Source organism: Bradysia coprophila, unplaced genomic scaffold (genome assembly GCF_014529535.1).
Source record: "Bradysia coprophila strain Holo2 unplaced genomic scaffold, BU_Bcop_v1 contig_350, whole genome shotgun sequence".
Classification (NCBI taxonomy): domain Eukaryota; kingdom Metazoa; phylum Arthropoda; class Insecta; order Diptera; family Sciaridae; genus Bradysia; species Bradysia coprophila.
The window spans coordinates 7149237-7171127 of record NW_023503608.1 but is presented as its reverse complement, the minus strand read 5'-3'; the positions used below and the strand labels follow the sequence as shown (position 1 = coordinate 7171127).

The 21891-nt window shown below is 35.3% G+C and overlaps 2 protein-coding genes across 3 annotated transcripts; both read right to left on the bottom strand.

The window, feature by feature from the left end:
- Positions 1 to 1773: 1773 nt before the first annotated feature.
- Positions 1774 to 6625, bottom strand: LOC119080636. The gene is made up of 6 exons (XM_037189045.1): positions 6400 to 6625; positions 6065 to 6334; positions 5929 to 5997; positions 5754 to 5876; positions 3674 to 4337; positions 1774 to 3445 (listed from the first exon to the last, which is right to left on the bottom strand). Exons 2-6 carry the CDS (start codon positions 6332 to 6334, stop codon positions 2664 to 2666), a joined length of 1908 nt encoding a protein of 635 aa, XP_037044940.1. The 5' UTR covers positions 6400 to 6625; the 3' UTR covers positions 1774 to 2663.
- Positions 6626 to 9562: 2937 nt separating this feature from the next.
- Positions 9563 to 14344, bottom strand: LOC119080634 (kinesin-like protein KIN-7F). Of its 2 annotated transcripts, XM_037189044.1 has the most exons (10): positions 14150 to 14344; positions 13963 to 14082; positions 12960 to 13071; positions 12675 to 12900; positions 12314 to 12609; positions 11907 to 12251; positions 11612 to 11840; positions 10891 to 11539; positions 10272 to 10740; positions 9563 to 10010 (listed from the first exon to the last, which is right to left on the bottom strand). In XM_037189044.1, the coding sequence occupies exons 1-10, from the start codon at positions 14295 to 14297 to the stop codon at positions 9710 to 9712; spliced, it is 2895 nt and encodes a 964-aa protein (XP_037044939.1). In that variant the 5' UTR covers positions 14298 to 14344; the 3' UTR covers positions 9563 to 9709. The 2 variants fall into 2 exon arrangements, with proteins under 2 accessions (XP_037044939.1, XP_037044938.1); XM_037189043.1 differs by having other exon boundaries at positions 10272 to 11539.
- Between the last annotated feature and the right edge of the window lie 7547 nt (positions 14345 to 21891).

Sequence of the window (21891 nt, the reverse complement as noted above, 5' to 3'; positions counted from 1 at the left end):
TAATCTATTCTTGCAATGTGTTGCTGTGGGTTTACAAATTTGATGAAATTAATCGATAACGAGTTACATTTCAAACTGAAATTAGTTAAACTTTTCATTTTAAGCCAGAAAGATAGTCTGTAAGAAACTGTGGTGAATTAAGAGTCGATCAAAGTAAATTTGAACTGACACGTGAATCGCATTGCACATCAGCTGAGTACACGGATGCGTCACCTCACTTTTCGTTTCGAGCAACAAAAAATCAAAGTAAACCATGGTGAAGTTGGATATGTGTATGGATTTGTGACATTACGTATTTACAAAAAAAAACTTTCTCCAACAATAAAAATGTGTTCAATAAATAGAAAAAAAAATTGTTTGTTGTTGTTGTTGTTGTTGAATTTATTCACTTGCAAGTTTGGTTTATTTCAATTAAATGGAATAGTAAATTAATGTGATTTTTGTTAAATGAAAATTATTTGATCCGGTGGGAAATTTATAGGTTTTTGTGAAAATTATGAAAGATATGATGTGATACGGAACGAGCCCAACTTGTTAACGATATTAATAATGTAAAATAATACAGTTCTACAATGTTTAAATATAGCAAAATCTAGATGATCATTTCTCAAATATTTTGTTGAAAATTTAAAAAGTTCATGTATGTCATCGTCTAGTTTCTCGATTGCTTGTTTCGTTATTTTTCTTATATAAAGTTGTGTCAACGAATTGTGTTTATTTTTTTAGGGACACCGGCAGATGCTTTTCGGCCCCACGATTATGGTTAACTCGCTAATTTTGTTTTCCATCATTCGATGGACTTGTTAAAGATAACACAGTGATTATGGTTAACGAGCCAATATCGTTTTATATTTATTTAATGAATCTATTGGACAAAATTTGGAGGCGGATGTAAAGTAATATGAATGGCTCAATAATTACTCGAATTGCTTGTCTTGAATTCAGTTATTCAATTACATTGTTTCAATTTCTTTGAGAAAATATTATTGTCAACTTTGTCCAGCAATCTGTTTTAGACTAAATTTTTCTGAGATTATTTTTTATACGGAAAATTTTAAGTTTCCTCAAGGGCCAGGGAAGACTTCTGAACCGAATGAAAAATCAGATTATAATATATCCCAGACATTTTTATTTTTTACAGTTCAAAGTTATAAAAGTTTTACAAATCTAATTTTACAATTCGTTCGAAAAAATATACAAAGTTGAGTAAGTCTTTTCAATCATATTTAAGTTAAATTTTTATTTTTAGTTCCATTATTTCAAACTTCCCAATACTTCAATTTTTTTATTAGTTTAAAAAGTTAAAAAAAAAGATAAAAATGTTAAAATTGATAATTTTTTGTTTTATAAAAAGGATTGAAATGTTTTAAAAGATTTAAAAATGAACAAATTAAAAAGAAATTATTTATAAAAGAAAATAAAATTTAAGTTTTAAATATATCAGAGTGCTTACGGATGCGGGTCTTCTTTAAATAAAACGTACTGGCTAATTCCTGAATAGAATTAGGGTTGGGTGGAAGTTCCTTGATTTTTCCTCTGAGTATATCATTAATATTTTTACAAAAAATTCTTATGGCATAGATTACAGCTATTTCAAGAAGCATATTCTTAACTTCTTCGTTGTGATCGGCACAGCCGATTATGGTTAACTCACTAATTTCATTTTTCACTTCGAAGCCATCGATAACAAACTTCTTGAGAGATTTTTCCGATGCTCCAAATGGAATCGATTGAAGTGAAAACTCAAATATTTTTATAAATATTTCTATGAAATTCGGCGACGGCCATTTGGGGATTGAAGCAGTTGCAATTTCATCTTTTTCAAATTCGGCTAGTAAATAGTGCCGGCAATTATCACAATGTATTCGTTCTAAAATTTTTGAGCACGCAATGCTAGCAGTTTCTTCGGATGCCCGTGATTCAAAAAAGTTCAGTTCATTTTCAGAGAATTCCGGGTCAAACAATACATCAGAACACGAATCCTCGACTTGGTTTCGAGTTTCATTGCTCTCCATTTGAACATTGGAGATATGATTTTCAATGAGATCATGTACATCATCTAGGAGAGCTACAGAATGGTCCGGTTCGCAGTTCGTAGAAGTCGACTTCGCGTTCATGAGATTATTTAAAATCATTGTTGTGTAGCCGGAACGAAATTGCCGGGGCGTTACTGAGCACGCTATTTGGCAACACGACTTTACGCATCCAAAGAAATTCTCTAATCCGTCGGAGTCCGTGTTTCTAAGAAATTAAATTTAACTGAAGTCAAAATGACGCCAAAGAATTAACAAATAGACGACACAGTTTATAAATATTACAAAAGACAATCACGATAACGAACATTGAAAAGACATACACTGAAACCCAAGTAAACGAACGAATATTAATGTAGACCAGAAACTATATTGAAAAACTTAAGCTCAAGATCAAATATAGTTCCTCACATAAATATTTGTATATAGATGCAACTGCACACCTTCTAAAATTCCTTATATCCTGTAAACGAAAAAACCCACTAAAATGCAATGAAATATAGAACTGTTATGACATAGAGATTATTGATACAATTTGTGAGTGTGTGGCTGATCGGCAATAACCGTTTTATACTTTCATTGAGATGAATTCATAAACTAGAAGGTGTGGCATCCGAGTATTTACTAGACTCAAAATATGTTTAAGACTGAAAACTTGAAATACCTTAAAGAAACTTCTTCTATATTACTATTTAAACATATCCTCGTGACTTCTTGGTATCCTCTGATGGTGGACTGGATCTTGTTTATGACTGTTGAATGGTGATTGACTTCTCCCGATACTTTATCGATGAAATCCATTTTCGACAACATGAATAACGCCCAGTCCCAAAATACAAAATGGACTGAACGTTCATTTATGGATCCTTTCAGTCTCGCAATTTGCGCTGGACCAGATCCGTTCACGCTATCGAACAAGTCATTGAAAAATAGTAACATTCGAGCAGTTTCGCGCGAGCTGTCTCGTATGAGTTTCCTGTCCGCGAAGTCCTCCATGACGTTGCTATATTTTTGACTGAAAACTTGAGTTGCTACACAAACTTTCATTTTAAGTCTCTCCGGCTTTATGTGTTCACCGTTTATGTTTGGCAAGAGACGGGGGCATCCAGTTTTGTCTTGATCATAAACGCTTTCGACGTCATCCCATGAAGCCACTTGTGATTTTCCGTAAATTTTTGGGGTTGATATGTTCCATCGTTCACTTATAAAATGTTTGAAGTTTTTGACTTGCAAGTTGTTGCGGACAACTTTAAGCCAATGTGGTGCATCGTAACCGTGTATTATAGTTTTGTCACAAACCTTGTATTTTAACAAACAACCGGGAGATCTTACAAAGTGGCGATCCATCAAGCGATGTATAGCTGATTCGTTGGTTACCACCTGGTCGCTCACAGAATGTATAACATTGAGGCCTGAAATTTAAAAAATAGTTTTACTTCCATAGGTGCACCAGAGTACGTTCGCGGATGCTGTCTTTTAAAATAATCGGAGTGAGTCTTTTGAATTTCGACTTGGCACCGAAACCAGTCTGAGATATTTTTTATTAAAATAGCGCCGATTTCGGTCAGTCGAAATTCAAAAGAATCGCTCTCTACAGATTGTGCAACTTTTTCCAATTCCGAAAATACCTAAACACTTACCAGTGGAAAAAACAGCCTCTAACACAAGTAAGATGAGCTCAGCCAATTCATGTGACTTCAGACCGTGGGTGTAAAAATAAGCTACCGGTTGTTTGAATGGACGGTATATGCCTCGTACCATAAAGGTTAATGAGTGCGTTGCAAAAATGGGTCGCCTGATTCCACCCATTTCAACGAATCCAATAATTTCATCATCGGTGCTGCTGTATTCCAGTATTGACTTCAACGCAGTCTCATCAAAGCCAAAGGAACATAATAGTTCCTTTTCCGTCCAATCCTTCACTTTTTCTTTTATAAACGAAAATAGCTGGGGTACGATACCTGTACGAAAGATCATCTTCGCACTATGCCGGGTCAGAGTGCTTAAAGATGGAAGCACCATGATTTTGTTGTTTTCCTTAAACCGGTATGATCTAGGTCCACTTTTGTACATGGCCAAACACATACTCTTCTCTTTCGGTTTATATCTTCGACCGTGAGGATTTCGACTAGAATTTCGAAGTTGCATCTCGGTAAACTGAATTTGAGCACTGCTGTACTTTTTAACATTACTGAGATATGCCAACACTTGACCATCGTCTAATTTGTGAGTTTTCGATTTCCGTTGAAGTCTTTTCAATTGTGCGGTTTTATTCTTTAGTCTCCGTGATAGTGCCAAGTTTTCCTAAATAAGAATCAAAGGATACGCTTAATAATTTGAATTTTTAGTCGGGTCAGAATTCTTTTTTTAGTTAATTCATATAAATTAGTTCTCTAAAAATTTCACAGAAGATTTGAAAACCATTAAAATTGGTCAATCGGTTAATAACTTGTAAGGGTCAACAAACATGTGTAAAGGATCGTACTTCCTAGTACCAATGGAAATTTAAAAAAATGGTCCAGTGGAGACATTAGGCTATTGAGTGGTGTACCACGATAATATTCTTAGAGATAGCGAGCTCAGTGCACATTTTTGCATTTCCAGTTAACAATATAATGCTTCTATATCCATTGTTGACGACTATATTTAAAGGTCAATTTATTGTGATACGAAAGAGTCAAATAATCACAATTTCATTTCGACCATTGTGGACCGGTTGTAGGTATTACTGAATTGGCTTTATTTAATCACCAAACATCTTAGGGAATTTTTAAACGAAAAGAATTTTGATTTTTAATTTGTTTGTTTATTGATATCGTTGAAATCCTAAGAATCAATGATGCTACAACTAATGTTGCAATATGAGAATGTTGATTTTCCTTAATTAGTTAACATCTTCCATAATGCTTCTGTTTTATTCCGTTTAAATAAAGTTTGGCAGTTCAAATTTAAGTCGTATATAGGGGTGAGTCGTTATCAAGGCCTAATATTTGATAAACCTGAAGAGATTACCTAAAAACACCGAAATTTTCTTTTTGCTAATCTTTGAGAATTTTAAGGAATCTTTGTGAATCCGTTCTCAAATATTAGGTCTTGGTTGTTATTATTGCTGGCTAGCGGTCAAATATGACGCTTAAAATTATAAATTTTGATATCAAAACACTCTTTTTATTACTATTTATTTTAAAATTTTAGGTTTATGCGACATGTTCAATACATTACATGCTTAATTTCCACTAACCAAAAAAGTACTCCGTGTGAAAGACAAAATTGATTTATTTTCATTTTTGCTTTGTTTATTTGATAATTCGCTCTCTCACGGAATGCTTTTTGTTGAGTGGAAACCATACTTAACTTCTTGTGTCGTCGTCCACTTCACTACAGCTCAAAAGAATTTTATTTTTATTCTGAGGTTTAGCAGCTTCCTTCAGTGATAAGTACTCTTATTAGTGTGCAAAACGCTGATGACAAAACTTTTTTGAGTCCATTTCAGCAAACATTGAAACGTTATTTTTACATCGCAAACTATTAGGAAAAGGTTCAGTTTTGAGTACGTAAAGATAATCACTTGAAACGATCGACTAAAATACGTGGAAGGTGGACATGCTATAAATTACAGGTTTCATTTTTGGATCGGGATCGGTTTTTCGGTAAGGAATAAGGCATGTGGGTTACATCGTATTTTGAACTTAGTCGTTTAACTGCAATAAATTTAAATACCTTTTTCTGTTGAAGTATTTTCTCTTCCAACGACCGTAAAAATTCCATGTCTTTGTAAGAACCGACACTAGCACTTTTGTCTGGCCTGGCTGCGCCAACTTCAATTTCATTTCCAATGTTATCCTATACAAACGAAAGTTAAAACATATTTAAGAAATATGCAGGTTCAACTTACATCTGAGATGTTAGCCCCTGGACCAGTTATCTTCAATCGCTTAAAATGTCGTTTTTTTGGTGGACCGACCTATTTTGAATGTAAATTACATCGGTATCGTGTACACTATTCAGATTGTTACATTATCTATACCCACCACATGATATGAATGATCCCAGATAAATGACATTGGTAAACACAAACTGGGCACTGCATTCGGGGCTAATATTCTTTTTCCATCCTGGTCGACTAATAAATCGCTATCTTTGAAATGTTTGCGACAAATTCTACAGCTTTTGGAATCTTGCAGATGTTGCGTTCTTGTTACATCCATCCACTTCCGTTTCAGTTGTGGATCAGCAGGAAATCGGTGCATCCCACCTGTACCTTTCGTCGTACATTGTGGAACAGAACAGTATACCGGCATCTAAAATTAAATGTATTTGTTGACCCTTCGTTATCTATGGCTAAGATTTATTAGATAAAACTAACTTTGCTTTAGTTCTCCTGTAATTTTCAAAGCGTTCACCAAAAATAAAGTAAAATTAAACAAAATCAAAATTTAGAAAACAGAAAAACCAAAACTGATGAATTTGATTGATTTGAATCTGACAGAACGTACTGAAGTTAGTGACAGCTGATTTTGATGTGAGCCACTGTCATTTTTGTAAACCAGCAATTCGAGTGACATACCGAAATACAAAGGCAGAGTGAATACCCCGTGGCTGAGTACGAAATTGTGCATTTTATATGTGTAGTATGCCTGATTTACGACTGTTAAAAGCGTATTAAATAATCGGAAAACACTTTCTTTAAAAAAGCGCACATACCCAATTATGCATGTTTGTTCAATTAAACATAAAAATTTCAAAATATTTTTTTTAAAGAGTTAAGACGAATTGAGAAAATTAATAACGCTCGGGCAATTGGTGTTAACTTGCTTTGACAAATTTGCCATTCGGTTGATTTTGAAAAAGCACGGTTGGTTATAATAGTAATCGAAAAAATTACGAACACAACGCCTTATATTTCAAAAGAAAATTTTGAGTTGTCGATACAAAACCAGACGTTTTTTCACACAAAAAAAAATTTGTCTAGTTCATGTTATATTATCTAGACTTGCAATGATCGTTAAGTATGTAAACTGTGTGTGCAGACAGACCATACATCATGGTGTTTTATTTTCATCGCATAATAAAAATTAAAACTTGTCTTCGCTTTCTTTCCGATAAAGTTGTTATATTTTGTTCAATTGATTTTTACTTTGAATTACTAATACGCAAAAAAAAAATCAGTTTCAAATGTGTTTGCAGATAAAATTGCATTATGTACGGTAAATTTATGATTTAATAAACTCGAAATATTAAATTAAAATTACAAATTTATTCCGAAAGAAATTCCGTTCAATGTTAACATTGATATACAATGAACTGTACGCTTAGTTCGGCCATTCTATCATCAATGAACTTGATGATTTATGTCTCACTTAACTTTCAACTTAATGAAGTCATAAACAGAATAAACAGACGGCTAACAACGATCATCGCGAAAATTAATTCATAAAGTCTCTAGTGACGTTGTTACGTTACTGTAATAAAGTCATCATTTTATGGTGTTTATGGTGTTTATGTCAGTGATGAAGAATTTTATACAACAGTTTCTCTTGCTCAAGTCAGTTGGCCGCAAACCAATGTCAAACCAGGTACCAGGTACTTGGATGGTCGCTAAAAGATTTATTTTTAAATAACGTCATCACATGACAATTATTAAATCAATAATCAATGTAATTGAAAGGCTATTAGAGCTGCGTTCTCTTATTTTAGAAATGTAGTTGAAATCTTATTTTATAAGCTGGCAAACCTGATATCTGACAAAGATTTCGTGGAACCAGAACTAAGTGTAATGCATCGATCCTATCTGTTCTCGTGCTCTTTCACCTGAGACTGCCGTTCACATGTTTAGGGATTGTTTAGGGATTGTTTAGGGATTGTTTAGGGCCTCAGTTTTACATCTTCTGGAATTACGAACTCAGCATTGAGGATTTACTATATTTAGATGGAAAGCGCCTGAATGAATTCTTGCTGCGAACCGAGAGGTTCCTGTGATGGAAGGTGTACGGCTTGGGAGTAGGGAAGAAGGATTTTATAGGAATCCCCACACATCGAATTTAATCTAATCTACGGCATCAATAATTCAAAGAAAAAGTAAGGACTACCCGAGTTACTGAAATAATTTTAATCAACTCAAAACGAGTAGTGTTCATTGCTTAACTCTCCAGATTCGCAAAATTTACTGTACTGAATTTTACAAAGCTAATTCGGCCGAAGCATAGTCGAGCATACGAAAAAGAAAATTAGTGAAATAGTGAGTCAACTTGCCAATTTTGTAGACGATGAATCTTTTATGCACGGCAATTATTACACCCGTGGTACAAAGGTCAATTGACGCTGTTACTTTTTCTGATCTAAATATTTGATTCAAAATCTGTTCCTTCGATTGTTAAATCTATTTTGATACCTAAAGATCGTACCACGGCAGAGTAAAATAAATCTGGCAGAAGCGGTTCATTCTCGGGTTCATTTTTGCAACGTCAAAAAAGAGACCTAATACACAGTATGAAAATGAACTCAAATGAACACTGACATAAATTTAAAAAACTTTATTCGCAAAACACAGAGGCTAATAGATATAATAGGTCCCTAGTCAAAACAAGCGCCTGGTTTACTTTACTCTGCCGTGACCGTACTATCCACTGTTGATATTGTCATCTGCATAATGACATAACCACCTGAACTGAATCTCTAAATTATAGACCAGTATTCTGAAATGGAATGATAGGTTAATATACTTGACAGAGCGTTAAATGAGCACTTGTAGTGTGTAACTCCAACTATATTCATTCACATTTTTTGCCTATTTATACAAGCAAACATATTTACCGATCTACATAAATCAACAGATGAAAAACTCATCTGCTGTACCGTAATATATTTCTTACGATTTTCAAAGACCATTTAAAAAACTTCCGGACATTTTCATAACGTTTAGCATACATTTTACAAGAGATGAATGGCAAAGTGTATTTTTATACAAAATTGATACGGAAATGATATACATAGATAGTGAGCATACGTAATGCATAACGAAAATTTTCTCTAATCTCTAATCGTATCTCGTGTTGGTATATATATGCATAGAGACTGGAGAGGCATTATGCGTTTGTTTCGCATAAATCTTTGCCAACTGATAAGTATATTCATTAGCATGGAAAATTGCAGAAAATAGTGGAATGAAATTGGTGCGCATTAATCTGAAAATTATTATGCACAAAGCGAGTCGATGGAAACTGCCAGCGACTGTCACGTTCACCTCTTGAATACAATGTTTTACAGAGTACCGCCTTACTCCGAAATTGCTGTCTCAATACGTAAAATCCTCGAAGAAAATTGTTCGCAATGCGAGATTAAACAATTGATTTGGTATGAAGATTATCATTCCTTCGCGGGCTAAATTTCTGATTTTATGTATTTGAGTCAAAATTTTCGAGGTCTATTAAGCCTTTAAAAATGACATCTCTGAAAGACATATTACATTCCAAAGGTTGACTTTAGTTTTGGAGTTTTGGACAAAAGGACGTGCAAAACATTAGAGGAGTTCATATCTCTCGCATTTATTTTACAAATCTTCAGTTTTAATCTTATTTTACAAATCAGAACAATCACTTGGTCCTGCCAAGATTCATATTTCAATGTCGTCAATCGCAAATAAAAAATAGCACAAAAACATGGAAATGTAGTCGAAATTAGTCAGTTTTCGACTTTTTTCCTTCGTAAAAATGTTCGAGCATCTCACCGATGTGTTTCAAGTTCTTTTCACGAAGGATATCTCTATCCTTTTCGATTTCTCTTAGTTTCGCCGCTGTCGTTGCATTTTCGTAGAGGAGAATATTCTTTTCCGCTTCTTGTGCCAACAGTTTTGCTTGAAGGCGCGTGATTTCTTCGGCTTGCAACTGTTTCTCGGCTTCGTAGTATTGCAACTGCTGCACTAACTTTTCATTTTCGCTCTGGATCCTTGCAACGTTCTCATCTTGAATTGCAGGTATGCTGGAAGAGAAGGAAACAAAATTTCATTCACTTCTAGCCATTTGCGATACACATCGACGGGAAAAATAGGCGATGACAATGAGGTAGAAGATTTCTTACAACTCTTTAGCAGAATAGAAAAAAGCAAAAGCGAAAAAATTTACACACTTCCGGCAACGTACACTAATGGAATGACATCAATAACACCAAGACTTATTTTTTATCAATTTTATAATGTTCAGGGTGCAAGAAATGTTTGCTAGATATGCTACAATTACTTACGCCATTATGTCGTTCAGGTCGCCAAATGCACCATCATCAAAAATAAATGAATCCAAATTGAATTCGCCATCATGTTTTTGACTCAGCTTCGAAGATACAGTCATTGTTGACCCAGGAGTTGTGGATGCAGACGTCATTGACCCAGAAGTTGGTGATGCAGACGTCATTGATCCAGTAGTTGTTAAGGCAGACATCGTCGGCAAAGGGTTTAACATCTGCGTCGTGATCGGTTTTTCTGTCTCGATCTGGACAAGTCTTGACGGTTGCGGTGGTTCCAATTCAATTTCCAAAGTGTTACACGGCGTGTCACTGCCACCATCGTCGTTGATCCCGATAATTGTATCTGCTTGATTCAATATTGCTGGTGTTGGTCTCGTCGTCAATAGTTCGGTCTCGCTTTCAGCAAGTCTTGAGGGTTCAGGTAACTCCAATTCCATTTTGACCGGGTAATAGGACGTGTCATTACCATCTTCGTCGTCGATCACGATAATTGGATCTGGTTGATTCAACACTGTTCGCGTCGGTTTCGTCGTCAACTGAACGGTTTTGCTTTCGATAAGCTTTGATGGTTCAGGTAGCTCCACCTCCATTTGGACCGGGTAATATGACGTGTCATTTCCATCATCGTCGTTGATCACAATGATTGGATCTGCTTGATTCTGTATTGTTGGAATTGGTCTCGCAACCGATTGTTCGGTGTCGATGTCGACAAATCTTGAGGATTCTGGTAGCTCCAATTCCATTTCCACAGTGTTGAGCGGCGTGTCACTGACATCTTCGTCGTTGATCACGATAATTGTATCTACTTGATGCAATATTGTTGGCTTTGGTCTCGTCATCAACTGTTCGGTTTCACTTTCGGCAAGTCTTGATGGCTCGGGTAACTCCAATTCCATTTTGACCGGATAATACGATGTGTCATTATCATCGTCGTCGTCGATGACGATAATTGAATCTGCTTGATTCTGTGCAGTCAATGTCGTTGTCGGTTGATCGACGATATGGGCTTCTGGTGATTCCAGTTCTACTTTAACCGGGTAATAAGGCGTATCATTATCGCCGTCGTCATCGTTTACAACAATTGAACCATCGTCCAAATCGAAAAATTTAATTTTTTCAGTTGTGAATCTACACAATCGATACGCTGTACAATCCAAATTACCCACCAGACTATGGCTTCCTTCCACAATGGTTATCACATCGCCTTCATGTAAATCAATTGTCTTGCCTTTGTACTTAATGCCATTAACTGTCGTTCCATTTGACGACTGTGAACGAGATAAACCAAAATTTGTTAATTTCATTCAACTCGTTGCATTAAATGAACAACAAAATCTTACATTTAGGTCTTTGACTGTGACGGATAAGTCGGTCGAAATGTCGATGAAGCAGTGCTTGCGGGAACATTCCAGTGAATCTACGCAGATGTCTACATCCGAGTCGCTAGTCGAACGACCAATTACATTCTTCCCGTATTTTAAATAGCGTCTCATATTCAAGCTCAATTCAAACCCAACGCGCTCCAAGTAAAAGTCTGACCATTTGATTGCATTGCTTTTCCGTTGAGGTCTGAAATTTGATTTAAATTTGAGTAGTGAGCGAAGTGGTTACGTAGCATTTTTGATTATTAATTACCTTGACTGAGTGTCAACGCTCATGTCCTTCATTTCAGCGTGTTGATATCTTTTCCTCATACCAGCTAGTCCCAAAAAAAACGATCGAATTTTCAAAACCTGGTTGGTAGTAACAGCTTTCATAATATGTCCTTGAGGTCGCATGTCCTTTTCCAAAAGTAATATCGAATTCAAATGCGCCATTTCACAGTCAATTTTACTCGAATTCAACAGAGGAGGGTCTAGCTCATTCTTCAACCGCTGCAAACGTGCAATATCAGCTCGTACCTGTCTTATCATCACATCGTCTGAATATACTTTGTTGCAGACTGTTTTCGTCCTAACATTTCTGGCCTCATTGGCGAAGCTGTAAAGAAACAAAGAGTTAGCGGTACGGTCTAACATGAACTTATAGTACCACAAACACACTTCAATGTTATGTTGGACTGATTCGGTGAAGTTGGAGTAACGTGACAAATTATCGCTGTGTTAGCATTTCCTCCCAAGTTGAGCAAGCGCGTCAATTTGGATTTTGAAGAATTACGGAATTTTTCTCCGTTGCTCAAAGCCTTCACCGCGAGTTCTAGATACTTCAGACTTTTATCAAAACAATTCCCATTCTCGTTTTTCACTTGAGCACCCTCCGACCGATCCAAATCGACGAGGTTTAAATAACTGACTTCAACCGGCGCCATTTCCAATGCTTGATCTTGGTTCTCGATTACCTGATGAAAACAAGGGAAGTTTGGAATCAACTCATTGATAGCCGAAGCATCACACGCAAACTTACAATTCGGAAGATTGTATGCGAGCTACTCGGAGCGTCAGCTTTCGTTGTTGGTAATCTGGCTTTGTTACCTTTGTCCAAAAGTTCAAGAATTGTGTCTTTGTCGTTAACAACGACTTCCTTGTTGGATAGTTTCATGTGCAATTCAATTTGTCCATCAAATTGAACTATTTGCCTGTGATTTAGCAGGTCGTACATGGTTTCGTTGTGAATTTCGATGAAACCGGCACTGTAAGAGACACAAAGACTTTTCTTTCTTCTTCAAAATATGACATTTAATCGACCTACCGAATAATAAAGAGTCGTTTGAATGGTGGCTGATTGTTCTTAAACAGTTGATGAATTGCAAGCCTTGCCACACCTGGATCATTGTCGTTTCCGATCATGGTGTATGTTTTGCCTTAAAATACGTCAAATTTTTTAGTTTAATTCAGCAGAATTACATAGAAGAGTCAAAGAATCCCGAAAATATCATTTAAAACTTAGGATCTGTACACAATTGACGACACGCCATTAGGGGAATGAGATGTTAGAGAAAATGTAGCGGTTCTAACAAAATTGCTTATTAGACAATCTGATGAGATTGAGTGAAGCAACAAATCACATCTCCTTGCACGCGTTGCGCGCTGTGGTATGTACATCATAGCCATACATCGTCGATGATCGGCTCTACTAAATTACTTTCAAACAAACAAATACATTCAACTAAGTCCAAAATCACGACAGAGTAAATACAGGCAGGAGCGATTTATTTCTCGGATGTCAAACAAGACCCTTGTTACAAGGGGCCTAACACACTGTATTAAAATGAACTCAAATGAACACTGACAAAATTCTTTTAATTTTATTTCGCATACTAGATAATTCAGGTCCCTAGTCAAATTATGTGCACCTGCCTGGTATAACTTGTCGTACAAAAATGGTTGATGTTGAAAAAATTGGATAGATTTTTCTCAATAAAGGTCTTACCAAGGCAGTTCCATTAATGATTTCAATATCTAATCGCTCCTAACTCCTAAAATTCAAATTGTCAACAGAAAAACGCGTTCATATGAAAATACCGAGCTCTTTTGTTCTTCCAGTCAAAAAGTAAGATAGCACTGACATTGAAGTCCTTAAAACCTAACCAACGAATCGATACACTTTAATACTTTTCCGTGATAAAACAAGCCACAGGGAGCCTAAGGTATGTCTGCACATCTTTTCTTTTGTAAAATATATAGGTTCTCAGATCTCAGATGAAAGTGGAGCTACCGCATTCATTTGCTAAAACAAATCTCCATCTACTCACCCGATGACTTCTGACCGTAGCTTAAAACGGTTGCGTTGTAGCCAATTTTGCATCGTTCCACCATTGGCGCAATCACTTCGTATACATCGGAATTTGTGCATGTCGGACCGAATGTGTGTTCTGGAACAAAAGACCATGATGCAATTAGGTAATCAGATATGGTAATATTGCTTGCATTGTTTTCTACCGAAATTAAATGATTGAATACTTGTTCGTATTGAACTATGATCCTTCAAATTTAATCTGATTTCCTGGTTAGTTCTTGGTCTAATTCTAACCAGCACTTTTGTTCTGTTCATTTTATTGTTGTTTTCTTCTTCGTTGGACTGGTACATTTAGGGACAAAGTTTAGCTAACTGACGGGTATACAGATGAGCAATGGGATCTTCAAGTGAGAGAGCAATTTCCATTACGTTGTCTCTTTCTGTCATTTCAATTTCAATATTTCAACAAAACAATAGTACATTGAATTACAAGGGGCGAAAGTAAAAAATTCAACCGTGTGCGAGAGTTGGAGCCCGCGCCGAAGGCAAGGGCTCTAATCGCACAGGTTGAATTTTTTTACTTTTGCCCCGAGTCGTTCATACTACTTTTTTTGATACCAACATTGAAAATTGATACGTATCGCAAACATCGCAACAAAATGTTGAAATAAAAAGGCATTTAGCCAGAAAATGCGGGGGTACAGGGGGCGGCAGCCCCCTGGTATATGAAAAATTTAATAATTTAGTCATCACAACAATAACACACACAAAAATTAAGATATAACTAACAAATCATTCAGTAACAAAAAGTATCAACTTTGTATGCTAATTTCAATAAGAACACTGGCGCACAGTGTTTTACAATTTTGATCAAAGTATTCTGCATAATATGAGCGGATTTTGTTGACAACTCGACTCATTTCTCTCATTTTCTGTGACGTCAGTCACTTTCGCTGTTCGTTCAGTTGCGTTCGCTCTTCGTTAAGTACTTTCTCCCCGTGGGATGCATTTTTTTACTTTCGCCCCTCATATGCGGGGCGAAAGTATCATTTTTCAATGTTGGTATCAAAAAAAATTTTATGGGAAAGCGTCGTCACAATGGTACACTGTTAATTTTTTCGAATGTTTATGTGGACAACACACCGTCGTGTTTAGACAAGATACCATTGCGTACAAATGGCATTCTTGTGTTCTCACCTCCATTCTCTCGACGATGCCACATAGAAATGATAACTTATGCTTTTGCTGTGACTCTACAGGTAGGGTCAATGTTATTATTTCTCTGGATGCAATCATCATTTACTTCTTGCTCGTTCGAAAGCAAGATGACATTCCTAAAACCGAAAATGGAAAAATTAATCAACAATTTTAGCAGAGTATCTTTGTTGGTTCATGAAGTATTTCTGCCGATGTAAGCAATAAGTAAGTTCCAAGGTTAGTTTGAATGTCAAAATGTCATTCACAGACAACATAAGCAAAAATATGGTTGACAGGATGTTCACAAATGACCAAAAATCGTTTTTACTGTGCGATGGAACATACCTACATCGCTCAAAATGTCAGATTTTCAGTAACTTGAAGGTCCGAGCCAGTCGTACTCGATGTAGTAAACAAGGTTCATGACCACGTCGTGAAGCGTTTACTCCATCTCCATTAAAATCTACAAAATACGCCAATGTCAATGTGACAAATATAACAATTACCCTTGTCTAAGCACAGCACTGAACCAAGCATTAGAACAGATTTTCTAACGGATATTTTGCCTCTCTAATATGATCTGTTACAAAATACATACCATTTTTTGAACCGCTAAAAGTTAAACTTAGTGAGAGCCTATAAAGTGGCAAACATTTAAATTTTTAGATCACTTTAAAATGTAGACAAGTATGTCATTTCAAACAGATTTGTAGAAATAGATCATTGTCAATGTCATTTGAGATGTCAAATTTCTTCCAGCTAACTAAATTCGAAAAATGTATATGAAATTTTTAACTTTTTTGAGTCTGGATGAATTTTACACAGATTTGTACATGTATTGGTGAAACAACCGCTATTTGACAATGATCTATTCGAACAAATAATTGTCAAATATTATTCTTTAATAAAAATTTTCATGCCTTGGGCGTAAATTACGGAATTTTTCTCGTCAAACAGGACACAAAGAACAAAGTACAATGGCGTCACATCTGATGAAATCAGTAATGACATAGGACTTCCACAAGGCGCAAAACTGGCGGCAATATTATTCATCCTATAAATCAGCGATATAAAATCCTGCCTAGTGTTCGCGTGGTTAATACTCTTTGCTGATGATACCTTACTGTATGTGCGTGCAAAGACAATAGATGAAGCTTTCCAAAAGATCAGCGAGGACATGAACAGAGTTGCAAAGTGGTTAAATCTAAACAGGCTCAAGTTGAATGTGAACAAGTGCAAGTACATGGTGATAAATGAAAAGTCTAGGGCGCATTTTAACGAGTCGCACAAAATTAGTATCGATGGAGTCGAAATCGAACAAGTCGACGAATACAAATACCTCGGATTCATACTGCACAAAAAAATGAAACTGAAAAGACATTGTGAATATATCTGCAAAAAATCAGCGAAAAAGATTGGGTTTCTTGCTCGAATTGGTAACAAGATCACAAAGCAAAACAAGATCATCTTATACAACTCGATCGTAGCACCGCATTTTCAGTACTATGCCTCAGTCCTATCGATGTTCAGTGAAGAAGATTTCAATAAACTTCAGAAACAACAAAACAAAGCCATGAGAGTTGTGTTACGATGCAGACGCAGAACTAGTGTAAGTGTGATGTTGGAATCACTCAGATGGCTAAATGTTCGACAACGGATAATGTTCCTAACGATGCTGATGGTCTTCAAAATAAAGAATGGTATCGTTCCTGGATACATTGGAAGAAACATCAACTATGTTCATTCCGACATGTATCCGCTACGCAACGAGGGAAAATTCAGCATCAAAAGAGTCAACAAAAATAGCACAAAAAACAACATATTTAACGATGGTCTGCGAATGTACAACAACTTACCGAGTGAAATAGGAAATGAGGTTAATATAAATGTGTTTAAAACTAAATTGAATGAGTATATAAAGGAAAACTGTTTTCTCATGGTCTAAACCTGAGATCTAAATTTGCAAAATTAATGAGTAAGGAAATTATGTATGACGTAATGTATATGTTTGAGTAATTTGAGTAGCATAATGCTAAATAAATAAATCAATCAATCAATCAGCATGAAAAGTTGTATACGTATCTGTTATGCGAAATTGCCTAAAATATACCGTCCACTACAGATTATGTGGGTGGAAAAGCTAGGGAAATCCATAGAATTTTCTTGCACCTTGGCCGCCAATGGGCCTATTGTGCGCGATAACCGCTGTGCACAACAGATACGTAAATAACTATTGTCAACAAACAATTAGATGAAACATCTAATTATCGAAACCAAATTAATGTCAACAACTAGAGCATGTGTGTCCAAAATATAGTACACCGGCAACTCTCATCTTTTATAATGACAACATTAGTAGGGTTCGTAGAGTTGCATACCAAGAGGGAAAATCTGATCTACTACTTGGCTCAGATACTATGGTCTAAGTAATTACCAGCGAAGGTATTGACACTTGAGGTACAAGCTGGTAACACCTTTTAACAAAGACGTTAAAAATATTCGGAAAAATGAGAGACATGACAGCACGTGATCTTTGCTTATAACTCATTTCTTCATAGAAAAGTAAAAACCGCCTCTATTAAATCCAATAGTATCTGCACAGCACTACTAAGATTTTATCAGACTCCGAATATTTTCTATGTTCGTGCCAGTAGCAGTGCTGTGGTATCTGCCATAATTCAGTTGCTATGAATTGAAAATTTATCAGAAAAAAAACCATAAGTCCAACTTATAATATATGCAAGATTAAACGGAACAGCGGGCCATTTTTTAACCATTCGAATTTGCAGCGCACTTTCAGTGTGAATTATAATGAAACTGACATAATCTTGAATGAAAATGGAAACAGTATGTCGACTTTTTTTTAAATCTAATTACCTGAAAGTACACCTATGTTAAATAATAAAGTAAATTTCTTTCAAAAATAATTGAATTTAACAACAAGCCTACGAATATAATTATTATTTTACCTGAACCGCGCACATGTTAACATTAACAGCATAACGTGAAAAATCGTAACAATATATTGAATAATATTTATCTCATAAAATTTATGAGTTTAAACTATAACAATATGCCTTTTGCTAGGTGTATAATTCGTATATCAAAAATAAAAGGCCTTACAGCTAGCAATTCAAAAAAACGTATTTAATGTGGCGAAAATATAGACGCTTATTATGACAAAAATAGGTCACTTTTGACTTCATCTATACGTGAACGAGATTAGCTTTACCTTTTATTATTTTAAATATACGACTGGTCTGTAAGACCAGGAAGTAGTAAAAACATTTATTTATATGAATGTGACCTGTGAAGTGTGCTATTGTTGTTAGTGAAGCGGTTCGTTTTATTGCATTCATCGAAATAAAAAGCTTTACTTCAGCTGCTAACAGAGTGTTTTTGATGGCACATAGACAACTCAATAACTATACCACTGGCTCGATATAAACTTGAGTGAAGACCAGTACCTATTTTTGAGAACTATTCGTATGACTATTCGCCTAGTCGGTTATGTGGCCTGTAGAGGCGTCACATTTTTTGTATAGTACTTCAATCTCACTGGACTATTCTTTTGTGTAACAACTTCACATTGATTCATTCCCATGAAATGTCACAGCAGTGAAGTTTGTTCATGAAAAAATAATTCAGTGACAGCAGTCTTTTTATGAAGAAGAGTACTAAATTGTATTAGTTTTTACCCTTAGTTTCTAAACTCCATTCTCCTATATAGTACAGTCATTTGTGAGCTATCTGCCTACGAGGGGGTACTTACCTCAAAATAGTCCCACAATTCCCTTGACTGATCAAGTTGTTCTGATTGGCTTAACGTTTAGTCTTTAAGCCAAAACCAATCTAAAAGCTTCCGAAATGTATACAGTGGCCGAATTTCAATTTTGTGCACTATTTTAATTCAGCTGTTTGACCAGCTGGCCAATGTAAACAAGCATACTCAGTTAATTTTATAATCAGGAGTTAGATAAAAATGGCAACAGTGGTTTGTTTATTATCGCTAACAATAAAACTAAAGAGAGTGTATTCGTTGTTTTTTAATGCAAATGTATGCGTCGGTATACATGGATATAAAAGAGTAGAAAGTAACGTCGATGCGGCGCAAAATTTGAAAATTTAAATTAAAAAAATAGGAACAATTTTCTATGAAAAGATATTGTTTTGCATGGAAAACATGTTTCGAATGGAAAACATGTTTCGAATGGAAAACATGTTTCGAATGGTAAACATGCTTCGAATGGAAAACATGTTTCGAATTGAAAACGTATTTCAAATATAAAACATGTTTCGAATGAAAAACATGTTTCACATGGAAAACAGGTTTCGAATGGAAAACACGTTTCGAATGGAAAACAAGTTTCGCATGGAAAACACGTTTCGCATGGAAAACATATTTCGAATGGAAACTATGTTTCGTATGAAAAGCATATTTCGAATGTAAAACATGTTTCGAATGGAAAGTATGTTTCATATGGAAAAGTATATTTCGCAGGAAAACATGTTTCGAAAGTATGTTTCGTATGGTAAAGCATTCGCATGGAAAACATGTTTCGCATGGAAAACATGTTTCGCATGGAAAACATGTTTCGCATGGAAAACATATTTTGAGTGGACATGGACAACCCATTTTCTAATTTATTGAACTTCATAAAGTGTTACATGAATTAAATTCTTTTATTTGAATCTACCTTCTAGTCTCTTTATGTCAATGGCATTCATGCCATCGAATTTCTCATTGGTTCTTACTTTTCCGTTGAATTCCGATGATTAAACAACTCGCGGTGGTCAAAAGTTTTGTAGAGCATTTGTTTTATAACACAGATTTAGGCATTGAAACAGAAAGCTTTTGAATTTTGGAATTCACCTACTCGTAGATTTTTCTATGCAACAGTCTCAGCATCTAAATTATTTTAATAAGACTATACTCTACGTCTAAAATGATTTTATTTTCTAAATAATCTAAAGATTTTCATCATACAATTAATGTACCCAATTCGGATTGAAACAAATGTACGCCCGATGTTAGTGGTACATTCGACGCATTCGACTCATATGAGAATCTCTTTAGTTGTATTGTTGACGATAATAAGCAAACCACTGTTGCCATTTTTTATGGACCAGCTGGTCGAACAGCTGAATCAAAATAGTGCACAAAATTGAAAGTCCGCCATTGTATGAAAAATTCAAACCGAACTGGTACAGGGTATTTGCTGGTAACTTGCACCCTTCTACATTCTGCACCCTTCTAGTAGCTAGGTACACATTGGCAGGATCTCCATGTGCAGCCACATGGCTTTACTTCTTTTTGGCAAATTTTAATTGATTTTTTTGCATATTCATTCGATATTTGCATAAATTTGTGTCAGTTGGCAAATTATAAGTGGTTTTTTCATCAACTGCATTGTAATATTCGTACATGAATATTGTTCAAATGTTACATATTCGCGTTCATGTGGAATAAAAGTGCATTTTTTTACCATTTTAATTGGAAAATTACTAATTAGTTACTTTACTGTAAATAATATGTATAATCATCTTACCAGTTCGAAGCTTATGTTGATCGACATTCGTTGTATGGGAAGTTTTTCGTTAGCTTTATAAAATTTCTTGAATAAATAATTGGTGCAATGGAACTATCCAAACTATTAATTACATGATTACACCATGTTCACTTTTTAATTGAAATTGTAGCAGACATCATTCAACATTATATTGGGTGTAATGAAAACTTATACATTTGCAGACAATGTCGACCACTGAAGGCGGTACACGTTAAGCCTGTCGCATCAATTGTAACATGTGAACGGCTCAGAATAAAGGAAGTCTTGAGGTAAAATACTTGGTTTCCTTACCTTGCCGATAATTTGAGTTTCAAAAACAGATTTATATAACAATACTTCCTGGCTGAGAAGCGTTTGCAATTTCTTAAATTAACCATTTCTGTTGCATGATTGCAATATTCGAGGTTGATAGTTGATACGAAAATAAAAAACATTTTTATTAGACAGGGCAATAGATCGAAAAATGTTTCCAAACTGTCGTGATGTGTGGTGTATATATATGAAAATACCATTCTAACAATTTAAATATTGCATACCGTTATATCAGACTGCAAGGACTGCAATTATCAAGTCTTTTACTTCATCTACTGATGTAAGCCCTTTCATCAAATCTTTTACTTCATTTGAATTTACTGAAATTTCTCCCTCATTAGGTAGAACCAATCGTTATATTTCTCTTCACTATCGATAACAGATGAATAAGTGTAAATTTCGGAGACTGTATTTGTCACTACTCTTTGTTACACTGCTAAAATTAGATTCAGTAAAAGCTACGTAGCCGTACAGAGAAAGACTAATTAGGCGTCCTTCATCACATTCGTTATATCTCCTAAATTTAGACATGCAAGTTTCTGTCTTTACAGGCGCAACTTTAATAAAAATTCAATAGCATTTTCTTCAGTCTCTCACTATTTATATACTTACTTATCATACACCGCACAGTACTGATGGAATCTCGTGGTAAAGATGACTATACCTACACATTGAATGTAACAGCATATATCAGTCTAGATCTATCGATAGAGGTACATTGTACTCCACACAGAAATTTATTGGAGTGATGAATAAAGGACTTATTAAAAAAAAGAGTTCAGTACATCACTGTTCCTCATTTTGTTCCTCTTACTTTTTTGCTTGTGATATAGGAAAATGGAAGTAACGAGATTGACAAATAATGC

Coding starts and splice junctions, on each gene's coding strand:
- LOC119080634 (XM_037189043.1), bottom strand. CDS start 14,297: ATGTACCAGTCCAACGAAGAAGAAAACAACAATAAAATGAACAGAACA. Junction 13,072..13,962: donor CTACGGTCAGAAGTCATCGG/GTGAGTAGATGG, acceptor ACGTATTTTAAG/GCAAAACATACACCATGATC. Junction 11,540..11,611: donor TCACAGTCAAAGACCTAAAT/GTAAGATTTTGT, acceptor TCTCGTTCACAG/TCGTCAAATGGAACGACAGT.
- LOC119080636 (XM_037189045.1), bottom strand. CDS start 6,334: ATGCCGGTATACTGTTCTGTTCCACAATGTACGACGAAAGGTACAGGT. Junction 5,998..6,064: donor GGGATCATTCATATCATGTG/GTGGGTATAGAT, acceptor CATTCAAAATAG/GTCGGTCCACCAAAAAAACG. Junction 4,338..5,753: donor AAATACTTCAACAGAAAAAG/GTATTTAAATTT, acceptor ATTCTTATTTAG/GAAAACTTGGCACTATCACG.